Source organism: Diadema antillarum, unplaced genomic scaffold, assembly GCF_040938485.1.
Source record: "Diadema antillarum isolate AM-2024a unplaced genomic scaffold, OU_Dant_1.0 scf00000028, whole genome shotgun sequence".
Classification (NCBI taxonomy): domain Eukaryota; kingdom Metazoa; phylum Echinodermata; class Echinoidea; order Diadematoida; family Diadematidae; genus Diadema; species Diadema antillarum.
In genome coordinates this window covers 5,039,826-5,064,484 of record NW_027270917.1, presented here as the reverse complement: position 1 = coordinate 5,064,484, position 24,659 = coordinate 5,039,826, and the positions used below count along the sequence as shown (strand labels likewise).

Genomic DNA, 24,659 nt, shown 5'->3' with positions numbered 1-24,659 from the left:
CGAAGAATGCATGAAATAAAGAGAAAACGGTCACTTTGCCAGATGCTGAGGGAGATATATAGAGCTGATGAGATCAACACTCGTAGTTGGGCCTATACTTTATCTCGATATGATGTTCAGACAGAAACTTGGGTACTTCAAAATACCTAACATGCTCTGAAATATTCATTGTACCAAGCATATACAATTATCATTCAGTATTCGATTCTATTATCATCTGTGGACAGTGACTGAACCTTTTTATTTTCACCCTTAATGCTCCTTATTTCGCGTTATTGATTTTAATTAAGTGAAATTAAATAACTAAGTTTTGAAAGACAGAAAGTAAGGCAGTTATGAAATTCCAAATTTTAACCCGTGGTGTTTAAAAAGACACAGTATGACATTAAAGTGACAGTCTGTAAACATATGGTCCCAAAACTGACCTATAACAAAGACGGATAAAATATGCTGCGACGCTTTTCACAGGCAGCGCCTCTCCAGGCAAATACAGTCGTTTTTATATTATTATTTTTTTCTCTCTGTAGTACGAGAGCTTGATCCTCCAAGCCAATTCACTAAAACCTACTTTATGTCCAATGAGCCAACCATAGAAACTGGCGAGCGGACGGAGCGCGCTATCGCTCGTTACGGACGTGGTTGCACAAACTTACTATTACCGTGTAGGTGTAATGTCATATGACTACTGCCGTGATTATGAGAATGCGTGCAGTACTTTTACGGGAAAGAAACAGTGCTGCACGACCATTGTTTGACGGATAGAGTGACATCATAAGATATCAAAGTTCATTCTATTTTTAGAGATTCACTAGTTTTTCGGTACTTTACGCTACAGCAGATTTGTTACTGATGTTGCGCTCTTGTAGGCTGATCTTTTACATGAAATTAGCAATATATAATCCCAATTAAATCTGAGGTTAACTCTGGAGACTGTTTTCACATGCACCTTGATGATAAAATGATATATTGCTGTCAAATTAAACTGTTCATTGGAATTCTGTCACATACTCCAAAAAAATTTATAGTTTAATGATATGAACATAAAAAACAACATAACTGCATCTAAACTATATATGTATGTATATATATATATATATATATATATATATTTATATATATATATATATATATATATATATATATATATATATATACATATATAAAAAGGTCCTCAGCTCATCTCTCCCCTCCCATTTCCGGGTTTTTTAAGCTGACAAAAAAAAAAAAAGGTCCTCAGTGGAAAAACATAACCTTACCGCGCTCACCCTTCAAGATCTGTATCTATTTCTATTTAGTGCCACTTACGTACTTCCAGGTTAAAAAAAGTGTGGGGGCCCAAAGTGATGACACCTTATACATGGCTCGACACTAACTTTTTTGTTTGGTGGCCCGATGGAGCCCCCAAAATCCTAAATTTCAAATTTTTTGGTGGCCCGAGAGAAAAATTTGGTGGCCCGAAAAAACACAACAAACAATAAAAGTCCTTTTTTTTTAAATGAGTCAAATATTTAAGTTTTATGATAGTAAGAATTAGAAGTTGGACATATCTACTCAACAAACTTGCAACACTCACTCTCAGGCACTCATTCAGTCCTTTTCATCCATCCTTTAAACAAATTGAACTGCTAATTTCCGGCGCAAAAAGTTACGAATTTATTGACATACTTTTCAAAAAATTTTGGTGGCCCGAGACGGGCCACCAAATTTGCCCTTTTTTGAAATTTGGTGGCCCGACTTTCAATTTTTGTGGCCCCGGGCCACCGGGCCACCGTTAGTGTCGAGCCCTGCCTTATATATTCCTTTGTGTGGTGCACAAAAAGTGTGGGGGGCCCGAGCCCCCACGGCCCCCACGGTTCCGCCGGCCATGATATATATATAATGTATATATATATATATATATATATATATATATATATATATATATAAAGATATTGCACACAACATTCTAACATTCTATCGAGATTTGAGAGACAAAATAAACAAAAACACATATAAATCCCAAATATCTCTGACATGGATGAACATGGATTACAGAGACACTAAACTATTTATTAATATTTATCATTATTTTTTTTTTTAATTGAAAGGCAAAGTGTAAAGTGTAGGACAAGGGGGGGGGGTGGCAGGGGTGCTTCCTTCAAAAGAAGATGAATAATGCAAATTCAAACAAATTATAACATGTTCTGCAGCCCACCCAGAAATTTGTGAAAATACATATTTTCTTTTTATATCCCACTTGAATTGGTAGTGCACATTACAGTGTAGGGCTCTCTGCTCTATTTCCGTCATTTTTATCATCTACAACTGAAAAAAAAAACCAACAAAACAGAGAAGTCCATCTGTATCATTTGCTCATGCTATGATCTACAGGGCGTATAAAAAAAGTTACACTTTTGAAAAAATTGTGTAAATTACATTTCAAAATATATGGAAGATTTTTTCATGTTTTATATGGATGCCCAATAGTCTCATCTATCAAGTGCAATCAACAAGACAAATTTTTGTTCACGCTTGGCTGAACACTGACGCTCTTTGTCAAGAGTGTGAAAAAGGACTTGCGCCAAATTGAAAGAAGATATGGAAGATTCAGTAAGCAGTCCAAATAAGTGCTCCCATTCAAACAAATTGCTCTTTTGCTTGAAGCTTTGATTATGTTATGATAGTCTGAGTTTTATTTGTCAGCTTTATCGTAATTCTAATGATTTCATTTCTAAATTAATTGGTGAGAATTAGAGTGTGTAAATACTTAAGTGTGTAAGATTTTTAAAGCACAGTTTTCACAATACACGGACACATCAATACCATATGCCAGTTATTCATTGACGTGTTGTTTTACCAAATTAATCAACATTCTAATCATTCATCCCATTAATCAATCAATTGATTGACCAAGTAGTTAATCAATCAATGAATCAATCAATGAATCAATGAATCAATCAATCAATCAATCAATCAATCAACCCATCAATACATGAGTAAAGGGGCTGGTGGTGGAAACAACAAAGGAAGAGAGCAGTGGCCGGATAAACAAAATACCTATAAAAAAACCAAAAAAACAAGGGGGGGGGGGGAAGGTGATATTCCCTATGTCGATCTGCCACTTTAAACATGCATATGTGATTGACTGATTAAATGAATGATTGATTGATTGATTGATTGATTGATTGATTAATTGATTGAATGAATGATTGATTGCTTGCTTGCTTTATTGACTAGATTAATTGATTGGATTGATTGATTGGATTAATTGATTGATAGATTGATTGAATGAATGATCTGAGGATGCATTAATTTCATTCTTCTCTTCTTGACTGAGTGACTGGCATGTGGGTTCGATATGTCTGCGCATGATTTGTGATAACTGTGCTTAAAAGATTTTGATGTTGTTAATCAACCTTCCATAACACAATGGAATAATTTCAAACGTGACAGAAAATTGCCAGAAAATTCCTATCATATCATAATCAAAACTGTGAGCAAAAGACCAATTTGTTTGAATGAGACCACTTATCTCGACTGCTGGCTGAATTTTCCATCTTCTTTCAATTTGGCGCAAGTCCCTTTTTCACACTCTGGACAAAGAGCGTCAGTGTTCAGCCAAGCGTGAACAAAAATTTGTTTTGTTGATTGCACTTGATAAATGAGACTATTGGGCATCCATAAATATGAAAAAAAATCTTCCATATATTTTGAAATGTAATTTACACAAATTCTTTCAAAAGTATAACTTTTTTTTTTGATATGCCCTGTATATCCTTGAATCCCTGTTAAAATTATCACTGAACTCATTACCATATCAGATGGTGCTATATTCATTGTAAAATGTCACTGTCATGCACAGAGCTCAAGATGTTTGCCTTATTCAAATAGACAATTTGTGGATGATGCCAACCACTAAATAAGTATTAAAGGTCCAGTTTACCTTTGGGAGCAGTGATTTCAAAAATGTTCAAGATATCACATTTGATGCATACGTGTAGGTCTGTTGTATCACAAAACATCTTACCATATAAAATTTTTGCAATAAAGCCTAAAATATGAGGAGATATCAGCATTTTTCTCAATAAACCGTAACTGTATACGGTTTAGTCTGGAAGCATTCTTTTTATAACTATTGTTCATATTCTGTGTATTTAAAGATTCTTAACATCGATGATACGGAATCAAATTTTTACAGTGGTTGTTCCTATCCCTAACTCACATTTTAGAACTATTTTAAAGCACTAATGTTAGTTTTTTGTTTCATCTGCAAATGGTAAATTATACCTTTAAGCCATCATGTGAAAAAAATTGTGGTTTGCTAAGTACTGTATCTGTTTTATGATAATTTTCATCATTCTTGGCTTTTACAGTGTATGTGCATGCTATAAGACATCATTTACATCAGTTGCAGAACCCTCAAAACCTCTAAACTGATTCATTTGTATAACTGATCCCTTAATAGTAATCATTTACAAAATTTAAATTTTGAAATATCAGTCTGGCAAATTGTAATAGACTTTTCTTTTTCATTCAGCAAAGACTTTAAGAAGTTTTATCAAATCCTTCTACAATAAACAACATGTGGTAAAATGCAGTGTTGTCTTTGCAGCAAATTACTGCAGAGGTTGAAGGGTTACAACTAAGTACAGCTGTAAACCAGTGTAAAACTCAAGTTAAAAAGAAGGGCAGATACACACGTCATGTAACAGTATAGTTTGCATAGTTGTTTATCAAATTTCCAAAATAGCACTCACCACAAGTGGACACAGAAACATTTCTTTACGATGATTTTGCAAATTGCAAATCACTAATATAAATCAATTTATTTATTTCAGGTTTAACTCTATAAAGAAGTACTGGCAATACAGGTGTGTATGCATGAGATGAATAAAATGCTATATGAAGAATGAGATAACGGTAAACAAATTACGACACATACAATGTAGAGCAACAATGAGAAGGCATTGCCACTATTTCAAATACAGCATAATTTTAGGTGCATGTTCGAACATAACTGAACTTAAGCTTGAAGTCTTACAAATCATAAAATCAACTAAAACAAACAACACTTCAATAATTGAATTACAGATTGCATGTGAATGTTAACAAATTACTGGTACATAAAATGTCAGCTGACAATTTTGGAAATAACAGATATTGACTGATTTCCATTTCAGCTCACATTTGGAAATCGATGACATCATACACATACTTTGAAATGAGCATGCAATATCTCAGATCACCAGATTTTGGATCACCAGAAGAATTTACACGTGTACAAACTTACACAACAACAACACTAGAATTGCTTCTGAAACATTCCTAGCATGTGTAATGAATTTATTCTGCTGATCATGTTTATATACTGTGGTCCAGTCAATATGGCCAGCTTGCACAAGAAGGTACACAAGGTGTACACGGATATTGCAGTCAGACAAGATGGGTGCATTTTTTAGTTAAAATTCTAACATCACAAATACAGCAGGAGGAACTCTAAGGCCAATATACGTACATTGTATATGCTAAGGTAAGTGCATAGAAAACTAATTTTCCAATCTAGAAAGTGTTCTCTTCTTGCCTCTTTTTTTTTTTCTTTTTTTTTCTTTTTTTTTTAATACTCTGGCCTGAAAAAGATGTAAAACGTACAATATCACATACTGGTATTAAGTACCTCTTGCAATGTAAAACAGATAAGGAATATATGAAGAGTTTAATCGAAAAACAGGTTGAGTGCCATTTTCAAATATTCTAAAGGCAAATCTATCATCAGATAGAGTAAAATAAAATCTTTTCACTGATATTTCACTTGTTGCATAAAAAGGAATATCTTTGAAGTTATTATCAAAACTACCCCATATCTTCTTATCATTTTCTTTGTTTTTTTTTCTGAGATCTAATTGGAAATATTGTAGTTTTACAAGAATGGAGTTACCATGGCAACATGTTTTGCGATCAAACTGTTCATATCAAAATATTGAAGTCATTGTTATTCCTAACTACAGTATTCCTTTGTCTGTGAGATCTTCCCACAGACCACTTTTGAATAATCCACCTAGAATCCATTTCCCTCCAAAAGGCAATCATCACCAATATTTCACAATACATTAAAAATGGAAACAATGATGGCATATATCTCACTGCAGCAGTTTTGACTCTCTGTGAGCATACAAGTACTAAACAAAGACGTAAGAAATTACACATTTTTTGTGTACACGTTTGTTTGACACAGATATAGGCCTACTGTGTATGCCATGTATTTTTGCGAGTAAAACATTTGGCAAATTAGGACATGTGCAACAATTGCAACAAGAAGTTGACTATGTGATTGAGAACTGCATTGATGGGAAAAGAAAGAAGTGTTATCACTTTTTGACAGAAAAGTTAGCAACTTTCCATCTCAGAGGCGACACACAATGCACCTGCATCACTGTATAAGTTGTTATTTTCACACACAGATATTAATGGACATCGAGGCTATCGCAAGTGCACTACTACCAAGGCACATGGCAAACCAACAATGAATCATGACATTCGCAAAATTTAAGTCCTGGCGAAAATAAGAGCTAATACAGTAGAAGAAAAGCAATAACATGACTAGTGGTTAACTTGTGAATATCAGTCGACTCATGAAATTGTCAAAATAAACACACCATGAAATATAACATGCATACAGTATATCAAAAATTAAGGATTTGAAAGACAATCTTTATATCAAAATGAGTTGTCACTGCCATTTCTGCTCTTGCTTCAATGTATTTCAGTAAATATGAACCTCATATCATAGTTTTTCATCAAATAATTGCCAAACTTAGTAACTACACTGCCATTGATAGTTGGATCACTTCCTTTGGATAAACTTGATTTGTCTCTTACTAGGCTGGACCAATTACGGTGATAACCCTTTGTGTTCTTTAAGTGCTAACTGGCATGGAAAACCCCAGAGGATTATACACACTGTCCAAAGTCCCTGGCACAGAAAGGGTTAAACAAGTGGAAAAAACTTCACCTTCTTAGCTCCTGCCGACTAATAGGGGGATTCACACGTACACCAATTAGCGGGATACAAATCTTGAGATTTGCATCGCAATCGGTATCTCGAGTTTTATGCACGTGTGGACAGAAAAAACTCAAACATTAGCGCGATAAGCATCACGATGCTAATCCCAAGAAATCTTGCGCTAATTCCTCAATTAGCAGGATAATTTGCCCCGCGCCGGTACGTGTGAACAGTGGTTTAGAATCTTGAGTTTTTATATCCCATCACACAATGCGCACATCACAACAGCGAGGCCTCTGTGAAGAGGTCCTTAACCTCTTTGGCGCACCACAACAACAGCGCGCGAACCACATCACTGACGTGCAAAAAAAAAATGGGCAAAGAGAAGCGCGTGCAGGCAGTGATAGAGAAGGGCGCTGTGTGACTCAATTTGCAGGCTTTGCTGTTATCTCGATCGGCAATTAGCGGGATAATTCTGTATGTGTGAGCAGTTGCAAAAAAACGTGAGATTCCGAGCGCGATCGCCATCCCGCTAATTTGGAGCGTGTGAACGGTTGCAAAAAATCTCGAGATATGGAGCGCGATCGTCATCCTGCTATTTTGTATGTGTAAATCCGGCTATTGTGATCCATGTTTTGTTCCTTGTTCTCGGTTGCATGATGGAATGACAAATGCGATGATCACAAATCTTAAGTGCATACAAATGTGATTTTCTTCAAGAGGCCTAAAACCACAAGACCAAATTTTGAAGAGCTTGTAGATCTTGAGCCTGCTTTGTCTTAATAAATGCGTGCAAGGCTTTGTTACTTGTATGGGATACATATTTCAAATATAGGGCAAGCATGCAAAGTACAGGCTAACAGGATCTTCAGACATATCATATCGAGTTACGGAAAGACAAGTGCAAAACATAAGAATAAACATGAATGCCATTCCCTTGATACTTTGTAAAGCAGAGATATAAGAAGTTGACACGGTGTTAACATCACTTTCACTTAACGGCAACTGCTGCATCCCTTCATCGTAATTCCATACACATAACCAAAGTACAAGAAACGTTTACACTTAGTACACACAGTGACAGCTGACTTACATGGGGGGGGGGGGTCAAAATGATTTTCTCAAGTTGTACTATGAAATGTACAAACTTATAGACAACTCCATGTACATGATCCTGCAGAAGGGATAAGTGCATCTGGATAATGTTCAGGAAAATTATGATTTTTTTTTTTAACTTGCAAAAGGAAATATCAAGACTAGCAGACAACTACAAGATCCCCCACTAGACTAGAGATTTGTGCAACAGAAGACAATAAGAGTTTTAGGCAAAAATCAACCAAACAAAAATGAATGACTTATTACCTACCTGTACTACAAGTCCTGCTCAAACGGACCATAATAAAGCATACCATGTAATTTAAGAAAGCACTCAACACCTACATAATTACACTACAGAACACCAACTTATAAGGTACTCAACTGAGGAAGTGTAGGTTAGACTGAGAAAAAAAAAATGGGGGGTTCCTCCTGTGTCAAAAGGCTCTTGAAGTGCTACTTCATTTCTGCAATTTAAGGTCTAAATTGGCAATTCACCAGTGGTGGTATACAACATGATTATGCCATGTATATTTCTGAGTACACTTTGATTCATGACACGGGCTTTGATCACATTGCACCAGCCACGTAAAGCTGTACTTCATATACAAGAGGGCAGGGTCAAACAAGGTTATAAGCATATCTGACACTCAAAATGATGTCTGACCTAGAATACATAACCTAGATGAAAGACGATTTTCCATTAAAAATTAAGAATCAATCATTTAGCTGAGATCTCAAAGATACACAAACAATCCCCCCCCCCCCCCAAAAAAAAACTTAAGTATTGTATGAAATATTCTAAAGTACTGTATACGCTGAATATTTCGTGAGGTTTTTATTTTTGTTAATTTTGTGAGTCAGGTGCTATTCGCAAAAATATTGACTCTGATCCCCGATGTTAATGTGATGTACGCGTGTACACTTCTCCGTTCAGTACAGGACTCCACGATCACGAATTTAACCACTCGCGAAATTGTCAGGAATTCCCGATTTGCGAAATATTTAGACTCGCAAAATATATGGCGTATACAGTAATCTCTTCAGATTTAGTGCTGTGACTGGCCGCAGTGGAAGCCTTACACTGTCAAAACTTTCTTGCCACATATCTTTTCACCCCCCGGCCCCTGCTTCGATGACCTCGATGACACGGGCAAAAAGAATGGGGGCACGGGAAGTTTGGTCATGCTGTCGTAGAGGGGGCACTTCTTGAACTGGCAGGGGAGGTCCCGCCAGATGTACCGCACGGCGACGCCCTGTCCGAACAAACAGGGGTCCTTAATGTTGATGGTGGAGTTCTGGAATGAGTCGGTGATGTTGGTAGGAGTCCAGGACATATTCCCCTGAATGGGACAATCTGTTACAGTCTGTGCACAGCAAACCTATGAATGAAGACACATATTGAACCTTTGAATAATTGATTACCTCTTTGGTATTTACTACCATTTGATAGAAAGAAAGGTAATGAAAACAAAATGTCATTATTTTGGGGGTGTAGGACCTACTGTTGACATGAACCATTTCAAACCCATCACATACTTGTTTCTATAAATTAATAATAATTAAAAAAAATAATAATAATAATAACAAAAATAATAATAATAACAATAATAATAATAATAATGATAATAATAATAATAATAATAACAACAATAATAATGATAATGATGATGATGATAATGATGATAATAATAACAACAACAACAACAACAATAATAATAAAAATAATAATAATATGAATTTATATTGCGCTAAATCAACTCTGTAGAGTGCTCAAAGCGCATACACATTATTATTACACTGGTCTCTGGATACATTATTTCCTGCCAGCACTGAGAGTGCTCACTCTCCACTCCCTGGGGAGCAAATCTCTTCAAATTTGTTCCCCTGTTCCCCAGTACTTACCTATTAAAGGTAAGTGCAAGGGACTCCCGCTATAAAGAAGTCCTCAGGACCAGCAGTGTTTCTTTCATTATATTGAAATTTTGCCATAGCTGAACAGTCACGTATAAAAGATACATTTATGATAACTTTGGGACCTGAATTTTTGCTTTGAAATAACAAGAATTTTTTATAACCATTTGTCATAACAGGAGTGCACTGTACTTTGGAATAATATCACGTGTGTCTTGTGAATTACTGTCATGACAACCTCATGATGTGTATATGTTTCCATATGTGTACACATGAATGTGAACTTTAGCAGCATGACAAGTCATGAAAAGACTTCACTTCATAATAAACATTTCATTGTTTCTATGCAAATATCATTGGCCATTTCTAATACACCATTCTACATGATGAATATCACAAGGATTAGAATAATGTCACGGATACACTTTGAAAATCAAAGTCAACTTCATCTAGTCCCAATTATCTCATGGCATGCTGATTCTATAAAAAAGAAATGATAGTACTGATAAATAAATAACTAAATAACTAAGAACTACTTCACTCATGCTTCAGAATTCTTACATCAAATCCTTCATTGTTGATCAAGTCCAGCTGGACCTTTCCTGAGTTAAACTGGATCTGGATCTGGTTGGTCATCCCAACAACGGAGCTGGGGAAGGGTCCCTGGAAAGTGACGTAGGACTCATTGTAGGCTACATCACGCGCACCAAGCACGAGTCGGGCTGAAACATCCTGCTTGTCTCGGGGATGAACTCTGTGAGAGAGGGAAATATCATAACATGGAATGATGACTTGATGCCAGTTGTAAGTTGGCACAGTAAAAAGGAGCAGGAAGCTGATTTCTTCCTCCTCCTCGACATCTTTGATCTAATTGCAATAAATTTCCATCATGTACTGTATTTAATCAATATCAAGAAAAACACATCAACACATTCCCTCATGAAACAAAAGGGCAGAGTTAAGCTTCTTCATTCATATGGGTATTGAAAAGCAGGAGAAAAATGAGATTTCAGTGTAAGTCTATAAAGAATTTTGCAGTGGCTAGGCTTACCAATACGCTGTAAGCTCCAGGGTGTGGTACCAACAAACCAGCACGGATTGCTCTTATTATCATTATCATCACTACCATCTGAAGTAATAGTATATACTGTAAAACACAATATTTTCGCGGCATGGAATTTTCGCGGAATTGGAGCTGACGGCCATTTTTTGTGGCACGAAATTTTCGCGAGTTGCCTCTAACATTCAATGGGTATAGTGTGGACAAGAACTTTCATGTGCATTTTAATTTCGCGAATCTTGGCTCTTGCAAAATGCGCGAAATTTAAATCCACATGGACATTCCTCGCTTTACAGTATACAAGCACTGGCAACAGGACTAGTTGCAGAAGCAAGAGACAATTTCAACGAAACAGAAGAAATTTTGGCTTACGGTCCGTGGGGAGATTTGACATCGGGAAGATCGATGGCAACAGCCATGAAAACACCGGGCATTGTGGGATTGGGCACGTAGCCGTAGTCTGCCGTCTGGTGCCAACGCAGGGACGTGAAGTTGGCGTTGCCTGGTTCGGGGTACTCTGAATTGCACAGCTGTGAGATGGATCACACACATGACAACATCACGGGTACTGCCCTGATTGGTGCCCACTACAGATTGGTCGGATGACTAGAATTAGGATCAGGACACTCCTCAACGAAAAATCAATCCCTTTTAGAGGCTGACCACAATATCAGATGATTAAAAAATGAATGCCTAGATGATTTTGGTATATATAGCAAGATTATCACATTCTTGACCCAGGAACAAAAATAATGTATACTAAAACAAGGCAAGTGAGAGCAGTATAGATAGCCTCAGTCCTGTTTTTTCCCCATTCTAATGAGTCAGATATAAAGAAGAAAAGTAGAATCCTCTTTCTCTGTTAATATAATTTAATTCCTTCAGAATCAGTGTACTTTACATTGACAGGCACAAGCATGAGTATACATGTTAGTATAAAAAAGTTTGCACAGCCATATCACATTCAAATTCTGTCATGTTTTGTCATTAACCCTATTCTAACTGGGCTATTTGAGACCAAGTTTTTACTGGGGGGGTCAATTTGACCCCCACCTTCAGATCTCGGCCGCCGATCGCGCGATTGCCGCAAAATTTGGCCTGAACATAGACTCAGATGTTAACTACAAGATTACATGGTCATACAATAGAAAAATTTTGATTTTCTATTTTTAGTAAATTAATTATGCAAATTTATGCATGAAATCATATTTTCACCTACTCCATTAAAAAGACTGAAGGGTTGCTAAATTTTTGTGTCAGAGTTTCTCAAGACACATCAAACAATTTTCTTGAAAAAAATAGCACAATCGAAATCATTTTCTTTTGTTTTTATTGTTTTGTTAATTTCTTATGTATTTCATTGTTTTTCGACCTTTTGTTTTCTATTGTTTTTTGCCAAAATTTGTTGCAGGCACTTTGTCAAGCTTATCTACATTAGAATTGATTAATTTCAATGGTTAAAAGTTGAAATAATCTAATTTATATCAATTTAACAAAAAAAAAAACACAATTTGCATTGGATTTGCACACGATATCATGAATTTGAGCGGTTTTTGGGTCGACATGCATATGCAAAACATTACGTTACTTCAGAACGGTGTAGCCGGACGTCGTGAATTTGGTCTCAAAATATGCGGGAGACTTCAATGAAAAAAGTCATGAAACGACGCGGCAAAAATCTTTGCGCGTTGCGGAATCGTGGCGCGAAATGTCGAGGGGGGGTCAATTTGACCCCCCCTCCCCCCAGTTGGAATAGGGTTAAAGCCTAAAAACTTCAAACGCATTTCAATGTCTCATTCTCTCGACAAAATCCCAAGAGTGCTTGCGCAAGGGCTCCATTGACATTTTTTTATTTCTTTATCATAATTAATACAATATATTACCACAGTATGAGAGTGGATTATTGGACAGGAGATGAAAGCTGGCCATACCTGGACAAATCCAAAAGGAAACTGGTTACTCATGTGTTGACCAGTGCCGATGTACCACTGCTCACGCCAGTCGTTGATCATGGCCGGAAAGAGACAGTTGTAAGTCGATGGGTCAGCAACAGCATTATCTTCACCTGGACATGAAGCGAGAAAACAATTACAGTAACATACATCCTACCATGTACATTCAAAGACAATACATAGTTTACTTGTCTGAATGATTGCAAAAATGTCAAACATCTCTTCTGTTATTATTTTCCTCTTCCTTTCAGGTTTCCTGTGTTTATCGATACTTTTTTTTTTTTACATTTGAGGACAGGAGCCCATTGACTATGTCCACGCTCACGAGAGTATCACAAGTTCACCTTCCATGCATTCTTGCAGATTATTACTTGAGAACATAGCAAACTTGGGAGTTAGAGGCAGCTTTGAGGGCCCACGGAGGGGGGAATGGCATATACTTGTACATACAAAATATTCTATCACACAAGTAAAAATACATGCCAAGTGCACTGTAAATTTGACTATGCAATTTAAAAAAAAAAAGTACAAATATGTTTTCTATACTCCAGCTACAATACCTGCCAAGTTTGGTGAAAATTTTACCATGCCATTTGAACAAATTGAGATCCCATTCCCTAGGGATGCTACCTGCCAAGTTTGGTGAAAATCTGTCAAGGGGTTCTCAAGAAGATGAAAATGTAGAAAATCTAAGCCCGAAGGAGCACAGGTGACAGATGATAAATGAGAGATGACAGGCGATGGACAATGAGTGATTGCAATAGCTTGTTCCAGCCTCTGGCTCAGGTGAGCTAAAAATTGTACATTTATATTTGTATGCACTCCTATCATGAAGTCCAACATCTTTTTCTGCAGTGTAGATGATTTTCTAACATCATCTCATCATTCGCCTGACATCTTCTCTATCGTTGCTATGGAAACAGCATGACTGCATCACTGACCTTGATACCAGATGGCTCCCTTGATGGACATGTTGAGGAGTGGGTGGATCATAGCATTCCACAGGATGTAGTGCGCCTTAGGTCCGTCATAGATAAAAGGCTTACCCGTGGTCCTTTTTTCAAATTTTGTTTCATTCAACCTCATTGGATGAGAAGACCTAGGCATAAAAAGAGAGGAAAAGAGAGAGAATGAGAAATTCATGTAACACTCCTACTGTATGAACCCTTTCTGTGCCAGGGACTTTGGACAGTGTGCACAGTGCTATGGGGTTTTCTGTACCAATCAGCAACCAGAGCACAAAAAGGGTTGAGTGAGTGCAATGGCTCCTCGACTGCATGTAGGATGAAGAGCCAAGTATGGCTTTGCCGATATTCATATAGAAATATACAATGTATCATATACAAGTTGATCACAAAACTACTACACTTTCTGATGATTCAGGTACAGTGTAATGTTTTGTTATGACATGAAAAGATATGTTTATGGCACTTTGTGATGAAATATTTGCCATACAATGTTTAAAAAGCTGAGAAAAAAACACACAAAATCACAAACAATTACTTACCTTTGTTTGTAAGTAGATTCAGAGCTCAATGGTGCTGTCATATTACACTGCTTCAGCACCCGCGGTGACGACCAAGATTCGATGGGAGTCCCTCCCCAGTTTACCGAGATCAGACCGATGGGGTATTGCAGGTGATCGAAGAGGTCGCGGCCAAAGAACCAGCACACAGCTGAGAAGTAAAGCTGAAATGCTGCATTGTCTGCACCGAGAGTAGCTGAGTGTGATGAGGGCAAAGAAGAGAGATTTAATACAAAAAAATTTGAAGTTTCCACAAATGCTAATCTACCGACAAACAGTGTACACACTGTCCTGTTTTTGGCTTTCTCAAGTTTTATTGCACCATGCGGTTACTTACCAGTGACTTTAACTGTTACAGTGAAGTTCTGTGTACACAGCACACTTGTGCATAAGGTGCACGTACCCCGACTTTGGGAGTCGGCCAGAAAAAAAAATAATTGATATAAAGAATTCCCACCACAAATTGCATGTGTATTATTTCTACACAAAGACATACCACAAGGGATGCACACCATTTTTGCTCCCGTCTAAACTCACATACATCTCAAATTTTATCAAATTCTGCTGTACTTGAATCATAGCTTACAAGAATACGATAAGCAGTTAGCAAATACCTTACAAAAAAAAAAGAGGCAGAAGCCTTGAATTTTCAAGTGTGTGGAATTTGCAGTTAAAAATATAGAAAAGTAAAAATAAAGTAATATACTAATGGTTGGAATTTTGTTGATCAACATCATTACCAGTTTACAGTGTGAAATTTTGAAATAATGACAATACATATTTTGCACCAAATCCACTCTGTAGAGTGCTGAAGGCGCATACATTTTACGATTTTATTGAAATTACTCTTTAGGTAAGAAATAATTTCGAGTATTGTTTATTCCAACCCGTTTGTCATAATGGCTGATACTCTTTTATCTCCTAAAACATAAAACAATAGATATAATTAATAGAAAACAACAGTATTTTCCAAAGATTGCCCTTCTATTTTGCGTCATTCTGATTCCTTCACTGAAGTTATGCCTGTAATATCATCTGTCTATCATATTATTGATCTGCAAATTTGAAATTCCAATATTATGGAAATATGACATGTGATGAGTGACTATACATGTACCTATCCCAAACAATACATCACATGTCTCATAATGTATTTTTAATGTTGTTATGAATAGCGCCCCATATGCGGTGACCTTGATAAATTTCAACCATAACAAATAATGAAATTCGACTTGGACATCACTTGTGGCAAATATGAAAATGGCTGATCTATAATAAGACATACATACCGGGGTTAAAGAAATTATACAGAAAAATCATGTTTTTAGCATATTTCCAATATATTTCTTTATATTTTGGTGAATAGTGTCCTCTATGGGTGACCTTGAAAAAAAAAATCAAATGTTCGGTCACGTAGAGTATGAGTTGCTCTACCCATGTGCCAAATATGACAATGATACATCAAACAATAACAAAGTTATATTGGAGGTGGGGATATGTGCCCCCCCGGGCCTGGGAATGCATCTGAGGTGACAAAAATGATGTCATGAATCAAAACCCAACGTGATTGACGTGCGTCGCTTTGAGTTTTGGATCCCAACTGGTATAGTCCTGTTGCATTGTGTACAGCGACAGGGCTGTGTATAGTTACAGCAAGCCTTGACATGTCTCACCTGGAGTGGGCAGGGACCAGGGCTCGTAGATGCTGGTGAGGTCATAGAGGGGCGTGGTGGACATCACTTCAGTGATAGCTAGCAGCCTGATGTTGGTGTACTGGTAGGACTGCTCAAGAGCTTCACTGCTATTGAAGGCCTGCAATGTTTTAACAATATACCCATAATGAATGTTCATGAGTGCAATATGGACAGAATATTTCATGAGGTGAAAAGTGAAATGATCCATTCAACAAGGCGCAGCCTCGTTGAATGGATCAAAGATTTCATCTATCACCGAATTAAATATTCTGTGCATTGCACAAATGAAAAACATTTATTATTTGTTTTATATAACGCCTAAAACAGATCCTCATCATTTGATGTTTTATCAATTCAGAAACAAGAGGGAATCTGAGATCACGAGATCAGAGTGCTCACTGAGCGCTTTACGCTATCGCATAACCTTACACACTGCAAACACAAGCGTTTTACATGCGAAGTGTGCCGGGCTCTCGGCGTGCATGCAATGGAGCAAATCACAGCCAGATAAACAATACGACCCTCATCAAACAATTTCTTCATTCATAAATCCAGGAGGGCCTACCTTTTCCTCTTAAAAGGTGAAGCTTAATAAATGTTGGTTTTACATAATAGGTTGTTGAAGTGGCTAAAATAATATGAACTTCAATTATCATTATTATGAATTTGTTTCTTGAGCAATGAAATTTCAATCAAACACAAACAACGCATTTAAGCCTAAAGCATGTACAAAGAGTATCTGAATAACTTTTTCTAATCAGTTTTTTTTTTCCTTCTTCTCTCCTTTGCTTTGCTCCTGTGCTAAATCATTGTTAGTATTTCCATTTCATAACTTTGTGCCAGTGCATAGAAATATTGCGCTAAGTACTGTAGACATATATATGTAAACATTATAGTTACCATTAATCTGCTCGCTTGAAAATATTGGGTGGGTGATGGTACTGATTTTGTATTGTCATATGACATTGATGGCTTTCTTTCACCAGTTTAAAACAAATATAAGTATCGTTGCACAGGATGATATACTCTGAAACCAGAAATTTTTGCATGCACAAAAGTTTTGCAAATTTCATGAAGTGCCAAGATTCATAAAAGTAAAGTACACATGAAAGTTTTTGTCTACACATTGCATTGAATGCCATTTGCCAATTTGTGAAAGTTTCATGCCACGAAAAAGGACTATTGGCTCCAACTCGTGAAAGTTTCATTCAACGAATGTGTCTGGTTTTACAGTTTAGGCTGGACAGACTTGGAGTTGCTATTATTGCTATTTTAGATACTGACTGGCAAGATGCTGATTGAAGGGGGTTTGGTCTACTCACAGCTTTGACATCAAACGCCATGTTGCTCTGGCCACTGCACACCCACACATCCCCAAACAGAATGTCCTGGAGTTCAACGACCTCCACCACCCCTCCATTGTCTGCGGTGATTTTGATGGTGAAGGGTCCACTTGGGGGCTGTGGTTCAAGGGTCACTTTCCACACACCCTCTGAGGAGTAGGAAACTATCACAAATTTGAGAAAAAAAAGAAGAGAAAACTGCATTTGTAGGTAGAAAAAACTCTAGGTATGAAGAGTACAATCCACATTGTTCCCTTTCAGCTCACAGCATTTCATTTTTCCTTGCAATGTGTACTTCTTTTTGAGCATTAAAGGACAAGTCCATCTTTACATAAGGATTGAGAGAATGCAGCAATATTAGTAGAACACATCAGTAAAAGTTTAAGGAAAATGGGACAATCCATTCAAAAGTTATGAATTTTTTAAGTATCTGCACAGTCATTGCTGGATGAGAAGACTACTACAGTGTTTGATGTCACATGCGTACGTAATAAGGAAAATAAAAAGAGAATTTCACAAAACTTTACTTTTTTAATAGTAAAGTGCACATTTCTTCGACTTGTTACTGACGTATGTTAAGGGTAATATTATTCCCCCCTGCCTTCTGAAAGAGAGAAGTCGGGTGTTCTTTGGTCATGCGAGAAAAATGAAAATATGTTGATTTTTCTTTATTCTTCTTTATTCTTCTTTATATCGTTGTAGACATGTGAAATCACAAGCTATAGTACCTGGTAGTCTTTTCATCCAGCCGTGAATGAGCAAAAACTTCAAAAACTCACAACTTTTGAATGGATTGTCCCATATTCCTCAAACTCTCCCTGATGTCTTCTACTATTATTGCTGCATTCACTCAACCCACATGTCTATGAAGGTGAACTTGTCCTTTAATGCTCTGAACAAAACACTGATCATTAAACTACCAAAAAAAAAAAAATACTATCTAGTGATCCCCTACTTAGGCTAATCCAGACCTCACTATCTGAAAGATCTACCACATAAACGAGCTCATTTGACTTTGAAACATCAGACTCATGTAACAATAAGCCCATCCCTCCTTTAATATAAAGTTTGATTACTGTAAACCATGATTTATGATTCGATCCTGCATGAACATCAAAACTGAGACCGATATCTCACAGAACTGATGGATGTACAGTGCATGTATAACCCATAACAAATGATTTGGTGCAGTAGAATATGTCATAGGTAAGAATGAAAGGTTTGAGGCAAACATGTCACTACACTGCAGTGAAAACTGAAGTAGAAGTGAAAATACTACAAGTAACAATTTCATGTGGGCTCTGCCATCTTTACCTCTGGAATTTTAGCCTGAAATTTGTCCCCTTTATCTTTGTTGGCTTTGAGATACGTTGCACAACCAGACTTTGATTGATTAAAATACCTATACCTTGGGATATACTCACCAACTTCAGCAATCGCTGTGTATTTCATTTCCTTGAATATCAGAGTTATGTTGGTGGCTGGTTTAGCGAAGCCCCAAATGACAGCACTGTCTGGGGCCCTCTGCAGAACCATGTGGTCAGAGTAGTATGTGGCCAGACGAAATGTATCTGCAAAAGAAAGTTAAACAGTCCAATAAGTATGACACAAATTCTGGATGGGACGTTAATTTCATCCACCAAAGATTCAGTAACATCAATAGCAGTTTTCAAAGCATTAAGCTTAATGATAGCAGCATCCTTTCTGTAAAGAGTAATTTTAATGACTACTATTGACTAGATATTACACTGCTAAAGTTTACAACCAACAACATCTCAATGTGTTCTGCTAAATTGTAACCTTGAGTAGTTGAACAGTGTTTACATTCCATTTAATACAATCTCTTTATCTCTTTTGCTTGTCTGATACTTTCTGAACAATTTCACGGCTATATCTTTATTATTAAATTACAACAGAAGATGTAACTGTCAAAACATGGGGAACAGTAAGATAGAAAGTTAACTGCAAACTTAATTCAGGGTCAGCACAGATTGCGACATCCCATGACAGCTACTTGAATCACCACTGTCACTTTCACTGCACTGCAACAGGAGACGTGTGTCGTATTGTGAATCATATATAAATTTAGGTCTATTTTAAACGTAGTTTTCTTCATTATATCATTTGACATCCATAAAATGAGGAAATCACTGCAACCACAGTACATATCACATGAAAGTCTCTTGTCTGAAAGAAAAAAAAACAAATGAGCTATTTACCCCTTCTCTATCATCATGATCATGCAAGTATAAGTATAATAAAGTTAATTTACTACTCTATCAGCAGACTGTATCAGTCCGGGAAACCCGCTCATGAGGACCGCTCCCGCGTACGAGGACTGCCCCGCCTCATGAGGACCGCCCCCACGCCTCATGAGAACCGCCCCCACGCCTCATGAGAACCGCCCCCACGCCTCACGAGGCCCGGGGGGGGGGGGGGGGGGGGGGGGGGCCTCGGGACACGGGTGTTTTGATGGGCGCTCTGCATCGGTTGATTAAAACTCGATTTTTGAAAAAAAAAACAGATAGGATTTTTTCTTCTTTTCATCATGGATAGTGGACATGTGTGTGTAACAAAAAATCACCGTGCAAAGTTGCGACAATCATACGTCAGATGTGAGATGAATAGAAGTGAATAGGGGGCCTCATGAGGCGTGGGGGCGGTCCGGAGCGGTCCTCATGAGCGGGTTTCCCGGACTGATATAATATATTAAACTCTCAGTCTCAATCCTCAAAATTTTCATTCCTAGAGTATACTATATAAAGGCTATGTGCCCCAAATTCTCCCAAGATTTTGCTCGATCGAGAGCCAAATGTGAATAATAATTTTATAGATCTACAGTACTAGTGGTTAGTGCTACTACTACTAGACTAGACTAGGTCTAGTACTAGTCTACTCGATCTATCTCCTTATTTCAAAGATATACACTAGTAGAATACTTAACAGCTGATGGGGATGAAATGTCACTACCTTAATTCCTATAAGAGATAGATATTGCAAGTTGTTCAGTCAGTAGAAATTTCATTCATGTATTTAATTTTTTTTATATTTTTATATTTTTTATTCTTATTTCGTATTCATGCACTTTACAGAACAGATTAATTTAAATTTACCCTGTTGCGCTGCTCCTGAGCTTGCCATTCTTCGTGCGGCAGATGTCCATGATGTTGTTAAAGTCAGGAAAACTACTAAACAAATACATGTTGATGAATATGTTGAAAAGAGCATGGTTATTACGAGTCATAAACGAATTGAGACTAAAAGGGAGAATGTGAAACGCTGAAAAAGAAGGCCTATTTGTTGCCTTGTCAGGTGTTCTGTCCCAGCTTGTGTGAAGTGTGTAGGCGAACTGGAGCGAGCCGATTGGGCTGAGCTGTGAAACGCCGTGCGTAGCACGCCCGGCGCCCCGCAGCATGCATACAGCATACTGGAGAAGTTGTTGCAGTGTAGTGGAGACCAATGAGGTCTCGTGACTCGCCGTACATACTAGTAACAAAAAAGACAACATAAAGATCACGTGACAATACATCAGGTGACAACCTGTAGATCTGTAGAAAAGAACGCGAACGACACTGCGACAGGAAGAGGAGAGAGGTCAACAAAAGTCAAAGGGTGAAGAAGCAGTAAATTAACCATCCATGGCGACTAAAACAGTTCTTCTCCTGGTTGTGTTGTTGTCGATGCTGATGTGCCATGTTTCATCAGGTGAGTTGCAGCAGCTGCTGCTAACTGACTGCATTTCTGTTTCAGGGCCATTCTCAGATTAAGTGTTCAATTCCATGTGAGTAAAACCGAAAAATCAACCACAAAGTAATACATTCAAAGATGTGTTTTCGGTAACTTCAAAACCGGTCAAATACGAAACAAAAAGTGGAACATTCTAGAGTCTAAATGATGGCCATTCATTGAGTACAAATGAATTGAAATAGAGCATCATATATGATTTTTGATCACCAATCAGATACGTTACCGCAAATTTACATGTTGTAATGGATTCCTAACTTTGAATTAAATTTATTGTTTTCATCCAATTTCTGTTCAGGAAAAGACATCTGTCCCCCCTAAAGATATTGGGGTTTTTCAAGAGGTAAAGATGTTGTCATCCCTTGCTAATTGGTAGAAATTATTTCTGTGTGATAGGTTGAAATATGTTTTTTGCTGAAATGAAATATAACCTTAAGATTCACTTTGAATTTTTAGCAAATTTCGCTTACAAATAAAGTTTGGAATCCCACAAATCATGCAAAGGGAACGGTCCGATCTGGAATTTCCACAGGAAACAAATATTAATTGCTTTCCTGGGGAAATAACTACCGGTATTGAAAAACATCGAATCGCCTTTGGTAACGTATCTGGTAAAATATAAGTAATAATTTTAGTTGTGTATGAATTAATGAATATCACCTGTTTAGTTATTTACCTTATGAATTGATGTAAAAATGAATGATGTAAGCCCAAATTAACCATATTAAACATTGTACGTAATATTTAAACTATGAAATGTAGTGGAAAAGAGCCCTAAATGTGAAAGCTGAGTTCTTCATTCACAGAATATTCTCATCTTACGTCTGAATGTGTATCCATCTGACTATGAATATTCATTAAGTTTTGATGGATAATGCAAACAAGGTTTTAAAAATATATTTTTGCAGGCACTTAGAAGGAAGTAGGTACAGTCTCTATGAACTCGATATACTAAAAAGTTGTTTGACCTACAGTAATGTATTTGGCTCACCCCTTTTAATGAAAATGAATAAATAATTGTTCAACTTATCAATGAATCTTGAGTAGTTCGATATGTTGAAAAACACTAGAATGAATATGCAACAGAACACTGAAACTTTTCTCGGAAGCTTTTCATAAACTACTTTTTACTCTTTCAAAGTTTGGTAACGTATCTGGCGTACCGTAAATGAATCTGTCGGTGAAGTTACAGAGCAATTTCTACTGAATATTCTTCATTTGAACATAACTTTAATTTCTTATGGAAGCGTCATTCTATGCAGAATTGTTTTATGAACACTTTGTTTTACATAACATTATTTGTCACCGTGGGTGCCCCGAATTATACGTAACGCATCTGCTAAATCTGAAAAGCAAAAAACTGATATGCTGAATCATAGCTTCGTCTTGTAAAATAAACGTTCAAAGTTGTTGCATAGAATATGAAAGTGGCTGGGTTTTATAGAATAGAACTTTGGAGTTTGTGAGCACATAACAATTTGTTTGTAAAAACATTTACAATTTTTTTTCAGCATTTTGATTGTGTGGTAACGTATCTGTCAGAAAACTTGGCATTAAGTTGTGAGACACTGACGCAGAAAGAAAAACCATGTGGAAGTGTTGCTCTTTTTCACCTCTCTGTCCTTTTGGTGTAAGAATATAATCCTGAGGTCCAACAAAACGAAGCATGTAATGTGTAGGGATGAATTTTGACCAGATTTGATCCTCAGAAAGCACAAGACCAATAAGCAAAATTTGGTCACGTATCTGCGGTAACGTATCTGTGGTAACATATATTTTCGATCATGTTATTATGAGAGCGATATCTACCACATATTTCTCACTTGTACTAAACTTGGCTAATGTTGAATCGATGCGTCATTCCGAGGAGTAATGTATAATATACAATTTGTCTGACATTGCAATATCTGTCGCAGTGGGTGGCATGAAATGTATGTAACGTATCTGTCCAAATAAAAATGTAGAAAACTGATATTTCAAACATTGTACCGTATTCTCAAAAAAAGAGCTGTTGCACAAAAAATCTAAGTACTTGCAATGTATGAAGTACATCCTCAGGTTTCATATACACAGGGTTATTGCATAGTCTTGTTATTTTTGCAATGCTGTAACACTAAAGAAACTGGTATTGTGGTAACGTATCTGGTGGTGAACTTGGCGACAGGTTTCAAAAGGCTATAAAAAAAGAAGTCAATTAAGATTTTGGAACTTTTTGAGTATTGTGATTAGCACATATGATATGCTCATCGTCCATGAAAATGATATTTGGAAAGTGTGTTTGTGGACGGAGAGGAGCAATAAAACATAATTCTGAAATAGCTGGCGACACTGCGTTTTGGGGGTCTTAACGAAGTTTAACAGCAAAATTTTATAGAAAAAGGCAGACATCCGCATTTGATCGTGTTTATTTTTAACAAATAAAGTCCTCGTGATATATTATAAACATTTAAATAGTATCTAATAGGTTTCAGGGAACCGCAAACTGTCATGGAATGTCGGCGACACCAAAATTCTGTATTTGAACGCTTTTACTGAGAATGGGCCTTCAAATCTTGCTATATGAACTAGATAGGTCTAAATCATTGACATTGGTGCATTGGTGCATTGCCATTGGCCCACAAAATTACATTTGAGATCACCACCATGATCACCCAGTTGTTGCAGCAGAGTATGACAAATGTAGTTACATGTACTTAACTTAAGTTTGTATAGGGAGTAGGAGTAGTAGGGAGATTGAACACAGAAACCAGAGTGTCAGAAGAGATGTCAAATAAAAACAATGATCAGTAAAATAATTTTTAGGTATCAAGCAATGTCAATTTAAGATTGTAATGACCAATGATTAACAAATGAGAAAGATCTTGCCAAGTTAGCTTTGACCATAAAGAATACCACCTCCTCTCTTTTAGGAGCTAGAATAGAATAAAATATCACAATTATGAGCCAATGACCCTGATCCCTCAAAACAAGAAACTTCATTTGTCTTTAACAAATCAAAGAATATAAGAATAAGATTAAACATGTAATGTATGCAACTTTGGCTGAGATTGAAGGCACATGCAAAAAGAGCATAGATCAGGGACCCACTCTGAGCAGCAGAGTTACATACTGTAAAATGAGGAATGTTAATTCGCATGCCAAGATCTGCAAAATTATGCGCGCAAAAGTTCTTGTATATACACAATATGCATTAGATGCCAGGAGCAGTGGCTATTCGCGAAAATTTCATGCTGCGAGGATGGCTGTCGGCTCCAATTCACGAAATTGTCATGCCGCAAATACATGGTGTTGTAAAGTAAGTTTTAATAGCAAACTTTGTTGTGTGCATGATAGACACCACATTCTCTATTCTC

At 36.9% G+C, this 24,659-nt stretch overlaps 1 protein-coding gene across 1 annotated transcript; it reads right to left on the bottom strand.

Moving 5' to 3' along the window:
* Positions 1-9,007: 9,007 nt before the first annotated feature.
* Positions 9,008-20,856, bottom strand: LOC139736926 (sialate O-acetylesterase-like). The gene is made up of 10 exons (XM_071647601.1): positions 20,676-20,856; positions 18,987-19,133; positions 17,542-17,726; positions 16,199-16,337; positions 14,508-14,721; positions 13,942-14,099; positions 12,980-13,113; positions 11,421-11,578; positions 10,550-10,742; positions 9,008-9,456 (listed from the first exon to the last, which is right to left on the bottom strand). The coding sequence occupies exons 1-10, from the start codon at positions 20,788-20,790 to the stop codon at positions 9,154-9,156; spliced, it is 1,746 nt and encodes a 581-aa protein (XP_071503702.1). The 5' UTR covers positions 20,791-20,856; the 3' UTR covers positions 9,008-9,153.
* Positions 20,857-24,659: the final 3,803 nt, after the last annotated feature.